The sequence below is a fragment of the Ceratotherium simum genome, chromosome 16 (genome assembly GCF_057802395.1).
Source record: "Ceratotherium simum simum isolate JZ-2026a chromosome 16, ASM5780239v1, whole genome shotgun sequence".
NCBI lineage: Eukaryota > Metazoa > Chordata > Mammalia > Perissodactyla > Rhinocerotidae > Ceratotherium > Ceratotherium simum.
The window spans coordinates 17853849-17872878 of NC_141915.1; the positions used below are offsets into that span (position 1 = coordinate 17853849).

The 19030-nt window shown below is 36.2% G+C and overlaps 1 protein-coding gene across 1 annotated transcript in view; it reads right to left on the bottom strand.

Annotated features, from left to right (window-relative positions):
• The window catches only part of EFCAB5 (EF-hand calcium binding domain 5), a 114310-nt gene that overhangs the window by 52213 nt on the left and 43067 nt on the right, over positions 1-19030 (bottom strand). The window contains exon 8 of the mRNA XM_087440690.1: positions 5629-5784. Within this exon, the coding sequence (XP_087296816.1) occupies positions 5629-5784 (156 nt within the window). The remainder of the gene's footprint in view (positions 1-5628; positions 5785-19030) is intronic.

Sequence of the window (19030 nt, forward strand, 5' to 3'; positions counted from 1 at the left end):
TTTAGTTGTCACCATACATATGTGCCCCTTTACCCCTTTTGCCCACCCACTAATCCCCTTCCCCTCTGGTAACCACTAATCTGTTCTCTTTATCCACGTGTTTGTTTATCTTCCACATATAAGTGAAATCAGGCAGTGTTTGCTTTTCTCTGTCTGGCTTATTTTGCTTAACACCATACCCTCAAAGTCCATCCATGTTGTTGCAAATGGGACGATTTTTAGACCGCTCTTATTTTCTTATATAAGCACTCAAAGCTATAAATTTCTCTCTAACCACCACTCTAGCTGCATTCCTCCAATTTTAATATGTTGTATTTTAATTATCACTCAGTTTCAAGTATTTCCTAATTTCTCCTGTGATTTTTTTTTGTCCCGTTGGTTATTTGGAAGTATGTTATTTAATTTCTAAATATTTGGGCATGGCCGGCCTGGTGGCACAAGCGGTTAAGCGCGCGCGCTCTGCTGCTGCGGCCCGGCCTGGGTTCGCCGGTTTGGATCCCAGGCGCCCACCGACTCACCGCTTGGCAAGCCATGCTGTGGCGGCGTCCCATATAAAGTGGAAGAAGATGGGCATGGATGTTAGCCCAGAGACAGTCTTCCTCAACAAAAAGAGGAGGATTGGCAGATGTTAGCTCAGGGCCGATCTTCCTCACTAAAATAAATAAATAAATAAATAAATAAATAATTGGGGATTTTCCAACTATCTTTCTGTTATTGACTTCTAATTCAATTCTGCTGTAGTCAAAGAACATCTCGCATGATTTCAATTCTTTTAAATTTATTAGACCTGTGTCATATGATCATGATCATCTTGGTGAATGTTTCCAGTGCAATTGAAAAGTGTATTTTTCTGCAGTTGTTAGGTAGAATGCTCTATAATACCCCAGATCAAGTTGGTTGACAGTGTTTTTCAAGTACTTTATATCCTCACTGATTTTCTGTCTACTTAGTCTATCAATTGCTGAGAGAGTAGTGTTTAATTCTCCAATTACAATTGCAGTTCTGTCATTTTTTGCTTCATGTATTTTGAAGCTCAGCTATTAGGTGCATGCACTCTTAGCATTATTATGTTTTCTTATCAAATTGACCCCTTTATCATTATAATATATCCCTCTTAATTCTTGGTAATATTCCTTGTTCTGAAGGCTCCTTTGTTTGATATTAATGTAGCCACTCCCACTTCCTTATAGTGTTTCCATGATATATCTTTTTCCATACTTTTATTTTTACTTTTAAACTATTTGTGCCTTTATATCAGTTCTTGCATTTTTATCCAGCCTGACAATCTCTGTCTTTTGACTGGAACATTTAGACTATATACATTTAATGTAAATCATAATTATCATTATGGTTGGCTTTTAAATATACCATCTTGCTATTTGTTTTTCATTTGTCCCATTTGTTCTTTGTTATTTGTTAGCTTCTTTTCCTGCCTTCTTTTTGCTTTTTTTTTTTGTGAGGAAGATCAGCCCTGAGCTAACCTCCATGCCAATCCTCCTCTTTTTGCTGAGGAAGACTGTCCCTGGGCTAACATCCATGCCCATCTTCCTCCACTTTATATGGGACACCGCCACAGCATGGCCTGACAAGCGTTGCATCAGTGTGCCCCCGGGATCTGAACCCAGGCTGCCAGCAGTGGAGCGCGTGCACTTAACCGCTACGCCACCAGGCCGGCCCCCTGCCTTCTTTTGATTATATTTTAATATTCCATTTTATCTTCACAATTGGCTTAATAGCTATATCTCTTTTTTTTCTAGTAATTGCTCTAGGATTTAACATTATGCATCTTTAACTTACCACAGTCTACCTTCAAATAACATTATATACTTCATGCCCCATGTAGGAAACTTACTTCTATTTTCTCCCACCAGTCATTTTTGCTATTGTTGTCACACATTTCACTTTTACATTTTATAAACTTCAAAATATATTGTTATTAGTTTTGCTTCAAAGAGTAAATTATCATTGAAATAAATTTTTTAAATTGTGGTAACATTGGTTTATAACGTATAAATTTCAGGTGTACATCATTATACTTCTATTTCTGCATAGATTACATCATGTTCACCACCCAAAGACTAATTACAATCCATCACCACACACATGTGCCTAATCATCCCCTTTGCCCTCCTCCCCCCACTCTTCCCCTCTGGTAACCACCAATCCAATCTCTGTCTCTATGTGCGTGTTTGTCGTTTTTATCTTCTACTTACAAGTGAAATCATATGATATTTGACCTTCTCCCTCTGACTTATGAAATAAATTTTTAAATGAGGAGAAAAGTCTTTTATAACTGCATACATATTTTCTTTCTTTCTCTCTCTCTGCTTCAGTTTGGATAGTTTCTATTGCTATATATCTTCATGTTTACTAATCTTTTCTTCTGCAGTGTGTAATCTGATGCTAATCCCATGTAGTAGTTTTAATTTCACATATTTTTTATTTTTTACCTCTAGAAGTTCTATTTGGGACATTGGCTGAAACATGAACCTAGTGGATGGCACTGTAGATTCCAGATCCTGGTTAACACTTAGAAGATCAGTGTTCCTCACTCAACAAAGCAAGGCCCCTGAGGTATTTTTTCTTTTCATAGAATCCTCTAAAACTAGTATTGATTTTTCATGCTGTATAGCTAATTCTAAAAACTTCAACTGAATACATATCTCAGAGAAGATTTTCTGCCTTCAGAAGTCTATAAGGACCACTCTGAATGGTGGATTCTGAGCCTCATTCCAGTTAACCACAAGTTTTGTTATGAACATTTCCCTAAGCTCATGTAGCTATAGGTATACAAACATGTGTACCTATGTATATGTACCTATATGTGTTTTGTAATTGTTTGCTTTATAAAAATGGTATTATATTATACACATTTCTCCATATTTTACTTATTTCACTCAATAATAACGTATAAACATTCCTCCAAGTCAACTGGTATAGCTCTATTCAATTTGTTTAAAAGCTGCATAATATTGCAAGATGCAGATGTACCAACATTTTAAAAACATTTCCCTACAAATAAGCATTCCCTTACTCTCTCTCTTTCTCTCTCTTTTTTCTTGTATAAAGAATGCCACAGGAATCATCCTTGTACATGCATTTTATATTTACTACTGCTTTTATTTCTTTGGGATAAAAATTTCAGGAATAGGATCACTTGGTTGAACGATGTGTGTATTTTTTATTTCAATAAATACATCCAGATTGCTTTACAAAGATACTATAACTATTAAATTTCCCCAGGAATGTTTGAGAAAATACTTTTCCTCTATCCCTACCAGCAATAGGTATTATCCTTTAAAAATATTTTTGTGCATCTACTGAGTATGTAGTGATTCCATGAATTGTGTGTTCATATCCTTTGCCCATTTTTCTTTGGGGGCTTACAAAGTGTCCCACCATCAAAGAAAGGGGCATTTAGTTCAGTGCCAACCATAGTAGTTAATTGACTGTGATGATATGGAGATCATCCCACTGAGTCATTTGAAAGTTTTCTTTTGGTGTTTGCTGTTTATGCCCATGGTTCTCCTTGTCCCAACACCAGGTGTCTTCCTGGGGGTACTCCCAGAACTTTTACTGCCATCTTCTCTGTACACCCACTCCCCTTCACACACAGGTATTTAGGAACACTTGTCACCTTTCCTCTAGCCACAGAAATGGCACTACCCTCAGGCCCATCCACCTAGATCCCTCCTTCTGCAGCAACTACCCTTCCTCTTTAGTGCCATGTTGGATACAGGACTTCTCTATGAAGCTTGCAGTCTCTGAGCTACACTCAGGAAATGAAGCATAAGCACTGATGTTCTTAAATTTCTCTTCAACCTACTTGGAATTTCTAAGAGTGTCTATAATGTTGCCTTTAACCTCCAAATCTGATTGGGGCTCAAGGGTGGAGGACCAGATACTAACTCCTAGAGACCCAGACAACCTCTAAGCCCTAGTCACATCCCCTCCAACCCTCTTCTCCATCAGCTGGTCATAATTTCCCAGTGATAGAAAAGGTGCCTTGATGTCATATTTTGCATTCTTCCTTACTCTATGATTCTCCATTCTTTCTCAAAAACCCAGAATTTTCAACTGAAAGTATAGGCTTTTGAACTCTTGTCTCAGCTACTGGTCAAAATTTTCAGAAATTCAATTAACTTCTTTATTCTAGACTGTATCTACCTTTTCTCCAAGATTAGCACACAACTACTGTTTGAATGTTGGGAAGAAAACCAAAAAGCACAAGCAAACTTCAGTTAATTCCTCTAAATATTATCCCACTATGTTTGTTATTGCACATGAGTTGGTATTAAATTGGCCAACAGAGAATAGTTATTCTTCAGGCATTTATGAGGGAATAAAATCGTGGCCCCTATGTCACTCAATATTTACTATAAGCTCTGTTAAAAGAAGCAATATTCAAGGAAGATTGCCTGAAAGACCCATAGACATTTCAGATTTTATACAATATATTCCTGACTTAAGCCAAATTACCAGGGATCTAAGAACCTAGACTGAAATATATTGGCTCCTTTAAGAATTGCTTTTTCTGAATTGCAGTCAAGTGTGGTATCATTTGCCTAAACTTAAGGTGGTTATAGGAAACTGCCCTAAGAAAGTCATTGTTTCATTTGTTAGAAGTCCATCATAAAGGATGTTCACTTCATCATATAGGACCCCTTTAATGAGTACTTCCAGGAGAAACTCCTGACTATACTTTGAACCCCAAATTTCTGTACTTCTTCTTAGCACCAGTTTGTATTTATCTTATAAACATTGTTGATAGAGTGTTTGGTCATGTTTCCCTTTTCACGTTCACTGCTAGGTAGCTTAGATTCAAACTTGTAGATGACTGAGGACAAATATTTAGGTTATTATGATATGCATTTTGGGCTTTGTTCCCAGCTTCATTTAGTACCCTCTCTCTTAGTTTTTTGTTCTTTCATTCTACTTTTAACTTATGTTCCTCTTGCATTTTATCTCTTCTTGTAAGCTCCCTTAAATATTTTCTGGAATATGGGGATACAAACAAATAAAGTTCACGAACAAATATATTTTAGTAAAGTTTATATCTGTTTTTTCAAATCCATTTGATATCCTGGCACACTAGTATCCTCTCAAATACCAGTCTTAGGAATACTTTTTGACATAAAACTTTTCTTGTTTTTAAAAAGCAGCATAATTAAATGTGCTAGGCTTTCTATTCCCAGCAGCTCTTTTCTATAGGAAGCCACCAGCAGAGAGAGGAAACAAAAACAATCTTAAGTAATCCATTTTTAAGAATGGGAAAGAGATTTAGAGATCAGTTATATCGTGAAATGTAGTGCCATGCAAGGTATGATCTGTAGGCTGGTACCAGTCTGTGATGAGAAAGGTACAGAAATTGAGAAAAGCATCTAGAAAATTTTATAGCAATTTGAGAACGTAATAAATCAGTAATAAAGATAATAAATCAGATTTGAATCTGATAATAAAAAAATGTGGATTGTACTTTGAAAGTCCCTTTTTCCCCCTAGTAATCCATTTTTACTGTGTCAGTCCACAACAGGGAAATTAAAAACATCACCATCAACAGTAACCTAAAAACTGGTCCTTCACAACAAATAGTCTGAGAAGCACTGCTTTAAGGGTCTTATACTCTACCTTCCCATGGTCACAATGCAGGAAGAGTTCAGCAAACATCTGCCTCCGCATGTCAGTTTTTATGACCTCCCGGAATTCATCTGCACAGTGGCAAAGATGCTTAAGGAGTTCCTCAAACATTTCACTTTTAAAGGCTGCAATGTGTGAAGAGATGTACTGCAGAGAAAAGGAGGATAAATGATTGATTTAAAACCATACCCTTGGATTTTCCCAAGGATTCAGTCGATGTGCATGAAATTATTGGCTACAATTTTTTTCCATATCATTTGCTTGTCACTTAGATAAAGCATTTTCAGGTTAGTGCTGTTCTACAGGCTGTGCTGCAGAGAGAGATGATCAATACAGTCCCCAACACCACGCACCAGAGACTAGATTATTTGGGAGCAATTTCCCTCTACATCACATCCGTATTGTATAGGGCAGACTTTTTACCTCACAGTATGAAACAGCAGCAGTCATAAAATGTTGCCTGTAAATTAACAGTTCTAAAAATTAAATGCAGTTTTTCCTTTGATGTATGGCATATAAAACCATTTGTTTTCCAAGATTGGCTACATTTAATTATTGGAGTGTAAGGGATGGGGATTGTGGGTGGGTTTTTTGTTTTCTGATATTGCAATAAGGTATCCTTTGTCTAGGTTTGTTTTTTTTTTTTTTGGAAGTGTAGAGTCTGAAAACGTCTATGCTCTTGGGCCATTTCTCTTGATCCCTGTTGAATAGATTCCCAGAAGAGGGATTTCTAGCTTAGAAGGTAAATGCATCTATATTTCTGGTAGGTTTTGACATCAGGCTTTTACCCTTTTGTGCTCCCACCACTAATGTATGAGTGGCTATTTCTCCTCAGCCTCACCATCAACGTGTATTGCCTTCTGGATTTTTGCTAATTTGATAGGTCAGGAACATTACATTCTTGATATACACCTGACTATAATATCTTGTGATAGAGAGAAATGGATCAAGCATTGGAAGAGTTTCTGAGTGGACTCCTCTTGAAGCGTTAGCCCAACTCACAAGTCAATGATTTTCTCCTCTACTCCAAGCACAACAGTAGCCATATTTGTACTGGTAGCGAAATTTGTCCTGATTGACCCTACCTCTGTAGCCATAAATGATTGGACCAGGGGAGGATACTTAACCTAAACGAAGCCATTCAGAGTCTCTCCACTGGGAACTGGGAATTAAGACTGGGGAATGGCCAGTTGGCCTCTGAGAGGGGCAGGAGCTGTGAATGTAAACTTAAGAGCTGTTGGGGGCTAGATTCCTCTGTGGATGCAGAGAAAGTCTGTACATAGAGACAGATGAACCAGAAAGCACAGAGAAAAGAGTCTTGATGTTTTCCAAGTCCCTGTTCTAGTCTCTTCCTGAAGCCAGATCATATACCTACCCTTGGATTCGCAAATTTCATTTTCAGCTACATTAGCTCAGGTTGGTTTCTGTTTCTTGCAATTAAAGAATAGTAACTAATACAGTTTGTTTAAAATGGAACATTTTGTTGGCATATTTCATTAACACATAATTTTTGAAATGAAGGATAAAGTTGATATTTCACTTCCTCATTAATATCATCTAGGCAAAATTACTATGTAAGAGATACATTAGGTTTGAATTCATGCTAATGAATCATAAACCATTATTCAACTGGCTTAGAGATCAAAAGAGGAAAATTGAAAGCAGAGCAAAAGAGCTTTTCTAAATATTTAGTTTCCTCAGCTGCCTAAACCACCTAACTATCATTATTCTTGATGAATCAATGAGCACCATAAGTTCTTATCTGTTACCTTGGGAAGCAGAATACTATAATGGTTAAGAACTCACATTTTGGAGACTGTCTGAGTTCAAATCCTAGTTCCCATATTTACTAGCTGAGTAACCTTGGGTGAGTCACTGAACTTCCCTGTTTCTTCATTTGTGAAATGTATATCACGGTAGTTATCTCACTGGGTCATGAAGAGAATCCTATGTACAGAGCATAGGTATTTCATGACATGTATATTTAGAAGGAAAAACTCAATGAGATTAGTGGTTCTCAAAGTATGGTCCCTTGACCACATCACCTGAGAGATTGTTAGAAGCTCTGAGAGCATCACCTTAGAGCTTGTTAGAAATGTAAATTTCGGACCCTACTCAAGACCTACTGAAACAGAAACTCTGAGGGGGACCCAGAATCTATGTTTTAAAAAGTCTTTTGAGTGATTCTTATGCTCACTAAAGTTTGAGAACTGTTGAACTAGATGATAGGGGACAACTGGTCCTAATTATTCCAGTATCCTAAGATCCTGTTTGATCCTTAATCACTTTTTGCTTGAATAGTAGATATTTTTCTAAATTACTAAGGCAGAATTATTTAATAATTGACATTTTCTGGCAATATTGTGGCTCAGTCCTCTAATGTTGAAAAAAAATTACTGATTCATGAAAAGAATCACCCTGTTTTATATTAAGCTTTTGGGAATTGACCTCAAAGCCATATGAGTTTTCTGGCTGTGGGAATGCTATTAAATCAAGAATTAGTTTTAATTGTTTCTCCAAGAGATACTTCAACATTCTGGATTTATAGCCTATGGGTTTTCTGAGTGAGTGTGTTCTGTAAGCGTGGGCTACACATGACAATAGTGACTACCAGTTGCCAACTACAAATCAAATTCCAAATAGAACAATTAAAGCAGTGTGCCAATGTCTCTTGTAAAAACAGAAAAAGTGAAAACACGTGGTAGCCTTCATGTTTCCATATCCTCCCAAGGAATGAATCAATTAATATCCACAAACCCTGAAATGATTGCTTAGATTAATTTAAGAATATAATTAACTACTATTATCTTGCGAGCTGTTAAACATTTGAACTGTACTTAATCAAGTTGTCTCTATGTGCTGGGTTCCAATGTAATGAATTCTGGGCTTTTCCTTTCTGACTTGAAAATCAAAATGTTGAAAATGTGGTAAATTTCACATTTAACAGGTTGAGAGCTACTGTTAGATTCCACAGCTCTGGGCCACTGGGATTCACACTTATTTAATTGTAGACATACTGGAGAGTTGATGAAGCAGGTGATATAAGAGCAATAGAAAGAAAACTATGTTTGGAAACTAACTTTCTTAGGTATTAACTTCCAAATTGTATTTGTAAGCCCTGGTAGTAAATAACGTTTTTAGGAATGTCTGCAAACAAGGACTATAGAATATTGAAATACACAGATTATATTTGCTATCTATCATTGAAGAAGTGGTGTGTTCATATAGCATTTGGGCAGAAAATTAGCTTTCCAGTCTCAGAGAGGAAACTTTTAAAAACAATTAATGCTAGTTATGTACTCAAAGCAGAAATTACTTGAACTGTTTTGATTTTTTAAAACTTTGCTTAACAAATGAATTGAACACAGGCCTCATCTAATATCCAATAATAATAAAAGTGACAGACTGAAAAATATGATTTTATCCCTACTGTTGAAAGGTAGCTTAGACAATGTTATGGGCTGAGTTGAAGGCCTAACCCTCAGTACCTCAGAATGCGGCTGTACTTTGAAATACGGTCTTTAAAAATGGTAATTAAATTAAAATGAGGTCATTAAGGTGGGCCCTAATCTAATATGACCAGTGTCCTTATAAGAAGAGGAAATTTAGACACAGATATGTACAGAGGGAAGATCATGGGAAGGCACAGGGAGAAGATGGCCATCTACGAGCCAAGGAAAGAGGCCCTCAGAAGCCAACCCTGCTGACACCTGTCTCAGACTTCTAGCCTCCAGAAGTGTGAGAAATTTCTGATATTTAAGTCACCGAGTCTACGGTACTTTGTTGGCAGCCCTAGCAAACTTATACTAACAATAAGGAATTGCTGATCAGGCAGTACCTTGATTTATGTGTTCCTTACCATTGAAGACCACCTAGGAATACACACACCAATTTAGAGGATAGTTTACTACAGGCCCTCCCATTTCCCTGTCTTAAAATTCCCTTATTTCCCCCCAAGGTCTCCTCATGTAGTTTTACAACATATTGCTGCCTCTACCTCCTCCAAAGCCACCATTTTTCCTTCTTCTGCCCTTCCTCGCCACAGCTCAAAGCATATGCAAAACAAAATGAGCAAAACAAAACAAACAAGAATTACAAAATGCAGCTGAGCTAGAGACTAAATAGAAAGCAACTCAGATACATACCATTTTGGGGAAAATACACAGCCTAGACTTAGTATAATATGTTAAAGGAAAGACACAATCTTTGGGTACAGCTGATGGAGCCTCTCTATTTAAGATTTAAACTTTGAGCTGTGTCAGTATGAAAGCCTCAGACTGTGTGATTGATATAAAACAATCAAACAAGGAAGTGACCATCTCAAAGCAGACCACTATGGAGCAAGAACGGAATGAGTCTCAAAGAAGAGAATCTCGGCAGAGGCCTGCCCTTTATTTACCCCTGGCCAAGGGGTGCACAGTTCCTCAATGTGGCAGAATCAAAAGTTAGTATCTGAATCCCACTGTATAGTATTTGTAGTTTTTGCATATAACTATTCTTAAGCCCGTTATATAATTCAGGTGCAGACTTCAGACTGCTTGAAGCCCAGGCCTACTACTGAAGGATGCTCCTGGGAAACTGACCCTTACTTTACCCAGTCCCACAGTAAACAAGAAGGTTTGGGGTTGTTTTCACTTGCTCTTGGTGAGCAGGTAGATGTGTGGGCAGAGGCTCCACAATGATCAGGTGGGAGATAAGGTCAAGGAGCAAAGTAAACTCCTTAGTTAGGGTGACCAACCGCCTCACTTTGCCTGGGTATTTCCTGGTTTTAGCACTGAAAGTCCCATGTTCTGAGAAATCTCTCAGTCCCAGGAAAACCAGGAAGGTTTGAAACCCTATATCTTGATCCATACCAATGGTCTAATCTCTGTGAGGAACTTGGGGGAATCTCTGAAGGCATGCTGTGTTTTATCATGCTTTATATAACAAACCATCTCTGTAAGTATCTGTATCCTTTGTCATAAAAGATCACCATACCATTGGGACAACTACACATAGAGCACACTATATAAAGAGTTCTTACTCTATGGTATGCAGTCATCTATTCTCAAACTTTTGTTGTATTTAGGCAATCACAAGATATAGAACATCTAAATGGTTGTTATAGATTCGTAGGGAATTCATAGAGCTCAAAAAGCCCAGGAAATTTAAAAAGAATCCTCCTACCTAAAAAGTTAACTAAGTTTTCTATAAACACATTAATGACGTTTAGATAAAACAAATATACTCGAAATGGTTTTCTTCTGTTGATAAATAAATTAACCAATCAGATAGTGAAATGAAAGAGTAGATCCTCTATAAGATTGAAACCTGGGAATTTCAGGAAGGATCTGCCTATCAGCACCTGTTTACTCCTGGCCTGAACACAAGACAATGCAGTTAGTTTTGCTAACAGAAGCCCACTGAAATCTAAGAGTTAAGACTTCTATTCCTTTTCAAACTTGTATAGGGAACACAATATCTACTTGAACAACTCAGCACCAGGGTTAAAATGATACAAATGGTAAGTTTTGTCTCCTGGAATGAGTTGTCTTTTGGGAACCAGAATGTTCTGAGAATTTAAAATAAGCCTGACAGTTACTGCAATAAACAAAAAATTAAAAAAAAAAAAAAAAAAAGCCTGACACTCTCCCATATTTCTTATGTGTCTAAATATTTGACTTATAAAACAAAACAAAACAAAAATCTAAATAAACCATTACATTTTACATTTTAAATTGTTTCTGTCGAGATACAAGTGTTTAAAGCATTGCTCTTAAGGTTCCTTTTAAAGTAAGGAGATACAAGTTATGGAGGGTGGAAGAAATTTTTTTTTTTTTGGTAAGGGAGATTAGCCATGAGCTAACATCTGTTGCCAATCTTCTTCCCTGAGCTAACATCTGTGCCTATCTTCCTCTATTTTATATACGGGATGCTGCCACAGCATGGCTTGATGAACAGTGTGTAGGTCCGCGCCCAGGATCTGAACTTATGAACCCTGGGCCGCTGAAGCAGAGCATGCGAACTTAACCACTTCACCTCCAGGCCAGCCCCTAGGTTGGAGAAATTTAAAACTCATGACAACCAAAGGAGTTTCCTACATGAAACCTGCCCCACTGACGTCTCATTTTTCTTTTACTATGCATCCCTTGACAGCAATGAATATAATAATTCATAATGTTTTGCACCCGTTCATTGCTTTGTAATTGTCTTTCGTGGTGTGTGTCCTTAATTTGCTTATATTTTGATCCTTCCATTTCCTGGATCCTACTCCAGTTCCATCCAGCATGTGCATGCATGCATGCACACCCCCCCCACACACACACACACTCACACTCCCCCGACCACATGAACATAAATGCCTGCATATATCCACAGGCACACTCCCATGCAACAATGCATTATTTGGTCCTTAAGGGTGAGAAATACAACTTCTAATTTTGACATCTCTTCTAGCACAGAGAGTAACTATTCAGCATATACTTAATAACCAAGAAACCAGAAGGAAATACTCTAAAATAGTTACTTTTGGTCTTCATTTACTAGAACAAAACAGATGAAAAGTGAGAGAGAGGTTACAGTCAACAAAAAGATCATCACCTGTTCATTTATCCACCAGAAAACAGACACACTAGGAAAATGATATGCATATGGAGACATCTGTAACAATTCATTCTCTCCATTTGTCTTTTTCTCTATATTAATTATTACCCAAATGACTCCGTTTTCTCCAAACATGCTCCATCCCGAATGCTAATTACACTGCTCATTACAAATGATCAGAGGGCAACTGCATGGCAGAATATCTCCACTGGGTGGCACCTGTGTGTATTATCTTCACTTTAAGCCCAACATTTATAATTCCATTTTCTTCCAGTTGCATTAAATAAGTGCTGACAAAACAGCCTTAAAGCAAATCTCTTTAAAAGCAAGTGTTCCAAACACTACTTCCATGTCATATGTCATATAGGATGGCTCAATGATTTACTGAGCAAATAATTAAATATTTTCAATAAATATTTCTACACAAGAAATACTTGCTTGGTTTCTGTTGATGTAACAGCTCCTCTCTCTAATGAAAGTACATGAATATGTGCTGTTTGCCTTTCAGGTAGAGAAGTTGGGCAATGTCAGGAAAACTGATATTAATAGCCCAACCATCCATTAAAACAAAATTTTATTTATACACATATACATATATATACATACACACACATATATATATATCTATATCTATAAAGGTATTATGTAGAATGCTAGTGAGTTTGAATCAAGTATTATTAGGTATTATAACTACTATTAGGTATACATTACCCTTACCCATTTCTCCTTTAATTATATGGATATACACACATATCTTATATTCATATATTCATCACATATCATATTCACATGAATATATGATATGTGTGTATGTATATAGGTATGTATGTAGATGTATATATTTGTTGAATTAATTAAAATGAATAAAGGAGAAAAAAAGTAAAGCTGGCATCAGACTTCACAACATTCAATACCAGAAAACAATTAAGCAATGTCTATATTGTTCTGAGGTAAAAAGAAAACGTGAGCCAATTACAGTACACCCATCCAAGGTATAGTTTTAGAGGCAATATGCAGGCACTTTCAACGTAAAAGAACTCAGAAAATATAGCACCCATATAACCTTCTTTAAAAAACTTCATTACAGGGGCTGGCCCGGTGGCAAAGTGGTTAAGTGCGCGTGCTCCGATGTGGCAGCCCCGGGTTCACAGGTTCGGATCCTGGGGGCGCACAGACACACCCCGTGTCAAGCCATGCTGTGGCGGCATCCCATATAAAGTGGAGGAAGATGGATGGGCACGGATGTTAGCCCAGGGCCACTCTTCCTCAGCAAAAAAAGGAGAATTGGCTCAGGGCTGGTCTTCCTCACAAAAAAAAAAAAACCTTCATTACAATAAATTCAGCCAATTAAGAGATGAATCAAATAACCCAGGAAGAGCAAAGCCGTGGTAAAAGGACAGGAAGTGAAACCTCGAATCCATTTAAATATTAGACTAAGTGTAATCAACTATGGGAACTGTAATTACGGAAAAGAAAATGAGTAGTGTAAGTCTGGATAAAATAAAAATTACAAAATAACTAATTAAAATTGGAAAATACAACAAGGAAAAAAGATAGGAAGACAAGAGGAAATATTAAATACCTTCATCTTTTATAGTAGAGTGTCAGCTGTTATTTCTATAATTGAAATATGTGCTTTAGGAAAAATAATGACTGCAACCTTTTCTGATCTTCATCATATGATCTTTTCTTAGAATGACTTTAGAATAGCTTTTGTGGGGCTGGCCCCCTGGCTTAGCGGTTGGGTGCGCGCGCTCCCCTGCTGGCTGCCCGGGTTCGGATCCCGGGCACGCACCGACTCACCGCTTCTCCGGCCATGCTGAGGCCGCGTCCCACATACATCAACTAGAAGGATGTGCAGCTATGACATACAACTATCTAGTGGGGCTTTGGGGGAAAAAAAATAAAAAATAAAATCTTTAAAAAAAAAGAATAGCTTTTGTGAAGATATGTTCAATTTCAATAATCCCCTTATTTTTATTTTAGTTTCTTCTGTTGGAATCGAGTACAATTAAATATATTTTAAGTAATTAAAATTTTATGACAGAATTTATGATCATCTACATTGCTATATGCCCATCTATCTATTGAGACATTGTATATAAAGCTGTTTTAAATGGCGTTCACCTAAGGGTAAAAATGGTTATTTCCGAGTAAGAAATTTATGGTGATTTTTAAAATCCCCATCTTCGTACTTTTATGTGTTGTTTGAATTCTTTTTTTGGTCATGATAATTTTTCCTTAGAAAAATATGCCAAGGTGTTAACAAGAATTAATTCTAGGTTATGGGAATATATATATTGTTATTCTCTTTTTATACTTATCTGTGTTTTTAAAATTCCTCACCCCACCTCGTTTTTAAAAGTTTTAAGACTACAATTTTTCATCTGTGTAAACATTTAGTAGCATTCCATAAAATTAGACATAAGATTTTGACCCAAGAATTATTAAAGAGAGTATTTTTTAAATTTCCAAATGGTTGGGTTTAAATAATTTTTAAGTTTGTTTATTATTTTCCAGTTTTATTACATAATGATTAGAAAATATAACATGTCAGATTTCTAGTTGTGGGAACTTTTAAGGTTTTCTTGGTTGTCTATTTATGATAAATTTTGACCAATGTTCCTTGAACACTGGAACAGGGTTACTGTAGGGATTGAAGTTCAAAACATATTTATTTGTCTTATTGATAATATAACAGGTTCTTTATATCTTTATTTTTTACCTCTTTGACTTATCAAATACTGAAAAAAAGTTTTACTGCTTCACGTCTTACGCAAAAATGAACTCAAAATGGATCAAAGACTTAAATAGACATATATGTAAGAGTTAAAACTATAAACCTTGGGACTTTATCTTTATCACCTTGAATTAGGCAATGGTTTCTTAGATATGACACCAAAAGCAAAAGCAATAAAAGAAAAAATTAGATACATTGGATTTCATCAAAATTAAAAACTTCCTGCTTCAAAAGACAGCATCAAAGGGCTGGCCCAGTGGCATAGTGGTTAAGTTTGCACACTCCGCTTCAGTGGCCCGGGGTTCGCAGATTCGGATCCCAGGTGCAGACCAATGTACCGCTTGTCAAGCCATGCTGTGGTGGTGTCCCATATAAAGTAGAGGAAGATGGGCACAGATGTTAGCCCAGGGCCAATCTTCCTCAGCAAAAAGGAGGATTGGCAACGGATGTTAGCTCAGGGCTGATCTTCCTCACACACAAAAAAAAAGGACACCATCAAGAAAGTGAAAAGATAACCCAACAGAATAGAAGAAAATATTTGCAAATTATATATTTGACAAAGGATCATATCTAGAATATACAAAGAACTCTTATAACCCAATAATAAAAAGACAATCCAATTAAAAAATGGTCAAAGGATTTAGGTAGACATTTTTCCAAAGAAGATAAACAAATGGACAATAAGCATATGAAAATATGCTTAATATCATTTTAGCCATCAGGGAAATGCTTTTCAAAACCACCATAAGCTACCACTTCATACCCACAGGATGGCTATAATCAAAAAACAAAGCAAAACAAAACAAAACAGAGAATAACAAGTGTTGGCAGTGATGTGAACTGAGAGTTCATTTGTACATTACTCTGATAATAGTTCTCAATTTTTAAAAATTTACTCCAATGACTTTTTTTTTTTTGGCAATTCATGGGTAAAATGGGGGCTCTGGGATAAATTTATTCTCAGTTGAACAAGGGTAAGAAGTCACATCATGCTTTATCTTTTCGTTTTAGTCTTGCAAATTGAATTGCCTTTCCCCCAAAATATGAAAAGACAATGAAAGGGTGACAGCTTTGTCAACAGCAAGCAAAGTAATAAGAGACCACATGGAACTAGGATTTTCTCACCATTTCTAATTTATCTGGCAAAGATTGAAAAGACTTTTACTGAAAATTGTGCTGTGCTTTTTGCAGCTGAGTTTGCTAAAGTAAAAAGAAAGCCTCTTGAGGCCGGCTCCGTGGCTTAGCGGTTAAGTGCGGGCACTCCACTGCTGGCGAGCCAGGTTCGGATCCTGGGTGCGCACCGACGCACCGCTTCTCCGGCCATGCTGAGGCCGCGTCCCACATACAGCAACTAGAAGGATGTGCAGCTATGACATACAACTGTGTACTGGGGCTTTGGGGGAAAAAAGTAAATAAATAAATAAAATTATAAACTATTTTGGCATATAAATGCAGAAACTAAATTAATAATGTTTAAAAAAAAAAAGCCTCTTTTCCATCCTTCTGATTTTGATTTACCTGATACCAACAGGAGAATGGTCCATGCATTAAAATATACACATTTTTGAGGAAATTCATGTCAGAGAGAATACTCTTCTTTCTGGCAAAATTAGATTTACATGGGCACGAAAAAATTTCAGTCATTCAAATTTTGTAAAATGTTTTACTTTTATTTTCCATTGGAAAGAAGGAAAGTAATGATGCAGAAGAAATTTCATTTGGAAAATTATCTACTTGTAAACAAAATGTTTGTTTAATAAATAAAGTAGTATATTTGGCTAGTCATTTTAGGGTAAAAACAAAATTAGATTCTCACTTCATTATTTATCAAAATAATTTTGAAATTAATATTAAAACATAAAAAGAGCTAGAAAAATATAGCTGAATATTTATTTAGCTGATCTTGGGAAGCAGAAAACCTTCTGAGCATCAGAGAAATGGAAATGACCTCAAAAAAAATCCAATAGATTTGTTTACATAAAAATTAACAAAAATTTCTGTAAGTTAGAAAACACCTTTAAAAATCTCTAAACAATTGAGAAACCTTGAAAAATACATACAATCTACAATCACAAATGTTAATGTCTTTAATATATAAAGAGCATTTACAATTCCATAAGAAAAAATAAATATCAATAAGTAATATGGGCAAAGAATGTAAACAGACAATCCACACAAGAAGAAATTTTAAAATTACATAGAAAAATGTTTAATCTCACTAATAATCAAAAAGATAAAAGTTAAAAAACAAAATGCTATCAAATTGCAGAGGTCTCTTCAAAAGAAAAAATAAACAAATGGGAAAACAAACTAAAAGCTTCTGTTTGGCAAAGGAAACCATCAGCAAAACAAAAAGTTGACTTACCAATTGGGAGAAGATATTTGCAAATCATATATCCGATAAGGGGTTAATCTCCAAAATATATGAAGAACTCATATAACTCAGCAATAACAAAAAAAAACCATCTGATCAAAAAATGGGCAGGGGATCCGAACAGATATTTTTCCAAAGACAACATACAGTTAGCCAACAGGCACATGAAAAGATGTTCAACATCACTAATTATTAGGGAAATTCAAACCAAAGCCACAATGAGACATCACCTCAGGCCCATTAGAATGGCTATTATTAAAAAGACAAGAAATAACATGTGTTGGAGAGGATGTGGAGAAAAGGGAACCCTTGTACACTGCTGGTGGGAATGTATATTGGTGCAGACACTATGGAAAACAGTATGGAGAGTCCTCAAAAAATTAAAAATAGAAATATCACTACACAATAATGTGTAGCAATCAGTTAAGTGCACTGCAAATAGTTCATTACTTAACAATTATGTTATCAAAGTTTGCAATTGATATATATTTTTTAGTAAATAGTAGACTATGTGCAAAAAAAAAAAAAAAAGAAATATCATATGATCCAGCTCTTCCACATCTGGGTATTTATCCAAAGAACATGAAAACACTAATTCGAAAGATATATGCACCTCTATGTTCACTGTGGCATTATTCAAAATAGCCAAGACTTGGAAACAACCTAACTGCCCATCAATGAATGAATGGATAAAAAAGATGAGGTATATATGGAATACTACCAAGCCATAAAAAAGATGAAACCTTGCCAATTGTGACAACACAGATGGACCTTGAGGGTGTTACGCTAAGTGAAATAAGTCAGATGGAGAAAGTCAAATGCCATATGATTTCACTCATATGTGGAAGACAAACAAACAAACAAACACATGGATACAGAGAACAGATTGACGGTCACCATAGGGGAAGGGGTGGGGGGAGGGCGAAAGGGGTAAAAGGGCACATGTGTACGGCATAGGATGGCAACTAGACTTTTGGTACTGAACATGATGTAGTCTATACAGAAGTCGAAATATAATGATGTACACCTGAAATTTATATAATGTTATAAACCAATGTTACCTCAATAAAGAAAAGAAAAGAAAGTCTAAAATGGGATGCTCAGCTCTCACAATAAACACACACACATACACACAAAGAAAACAGTGTAGAGGCTCCTCAAAAAATTAAAAATAGAGGTGCTGGCCACGTGGCATAGTGGTTCAAGTTCGGCATGCTCTGCTTTGGGGGCCCTGGTTTGTAGGTTCTGATCCTGGGTGTGGAACTACACCACTCATCAGCCATGCATGGTAGCAACCCCCATATAAAATAGAGAAAGACTGGCACAGATGGTTACTTCAGGGTGAATCTTCCTCACCAAAAAAAAAAAAAAGAAAAAAAATTAAAAATAGAACTACCAATTCCACTTCTGGGTATATATCCAAAGGAAATGAAAACAGGATCTTGAAGAGTTATCTGCACTCCCATGTTTATTGCAGCATTATTCACAATAGCCAAGATATGGAAACAACTTAAGTGTCTGTAAACAGATGAATGGATAAAGAAGATGTAGTATATATAGACAATAGAATGTTATTTAACCATAAAAAAGAAGGAAATTTTGCCATTTGCAACAACAAAGATGGACCTTGAGGGCATTAAGCTAAGTGAAATAAATCAGACAGACAACGACAAATACTGTATGATCTCACTTATATG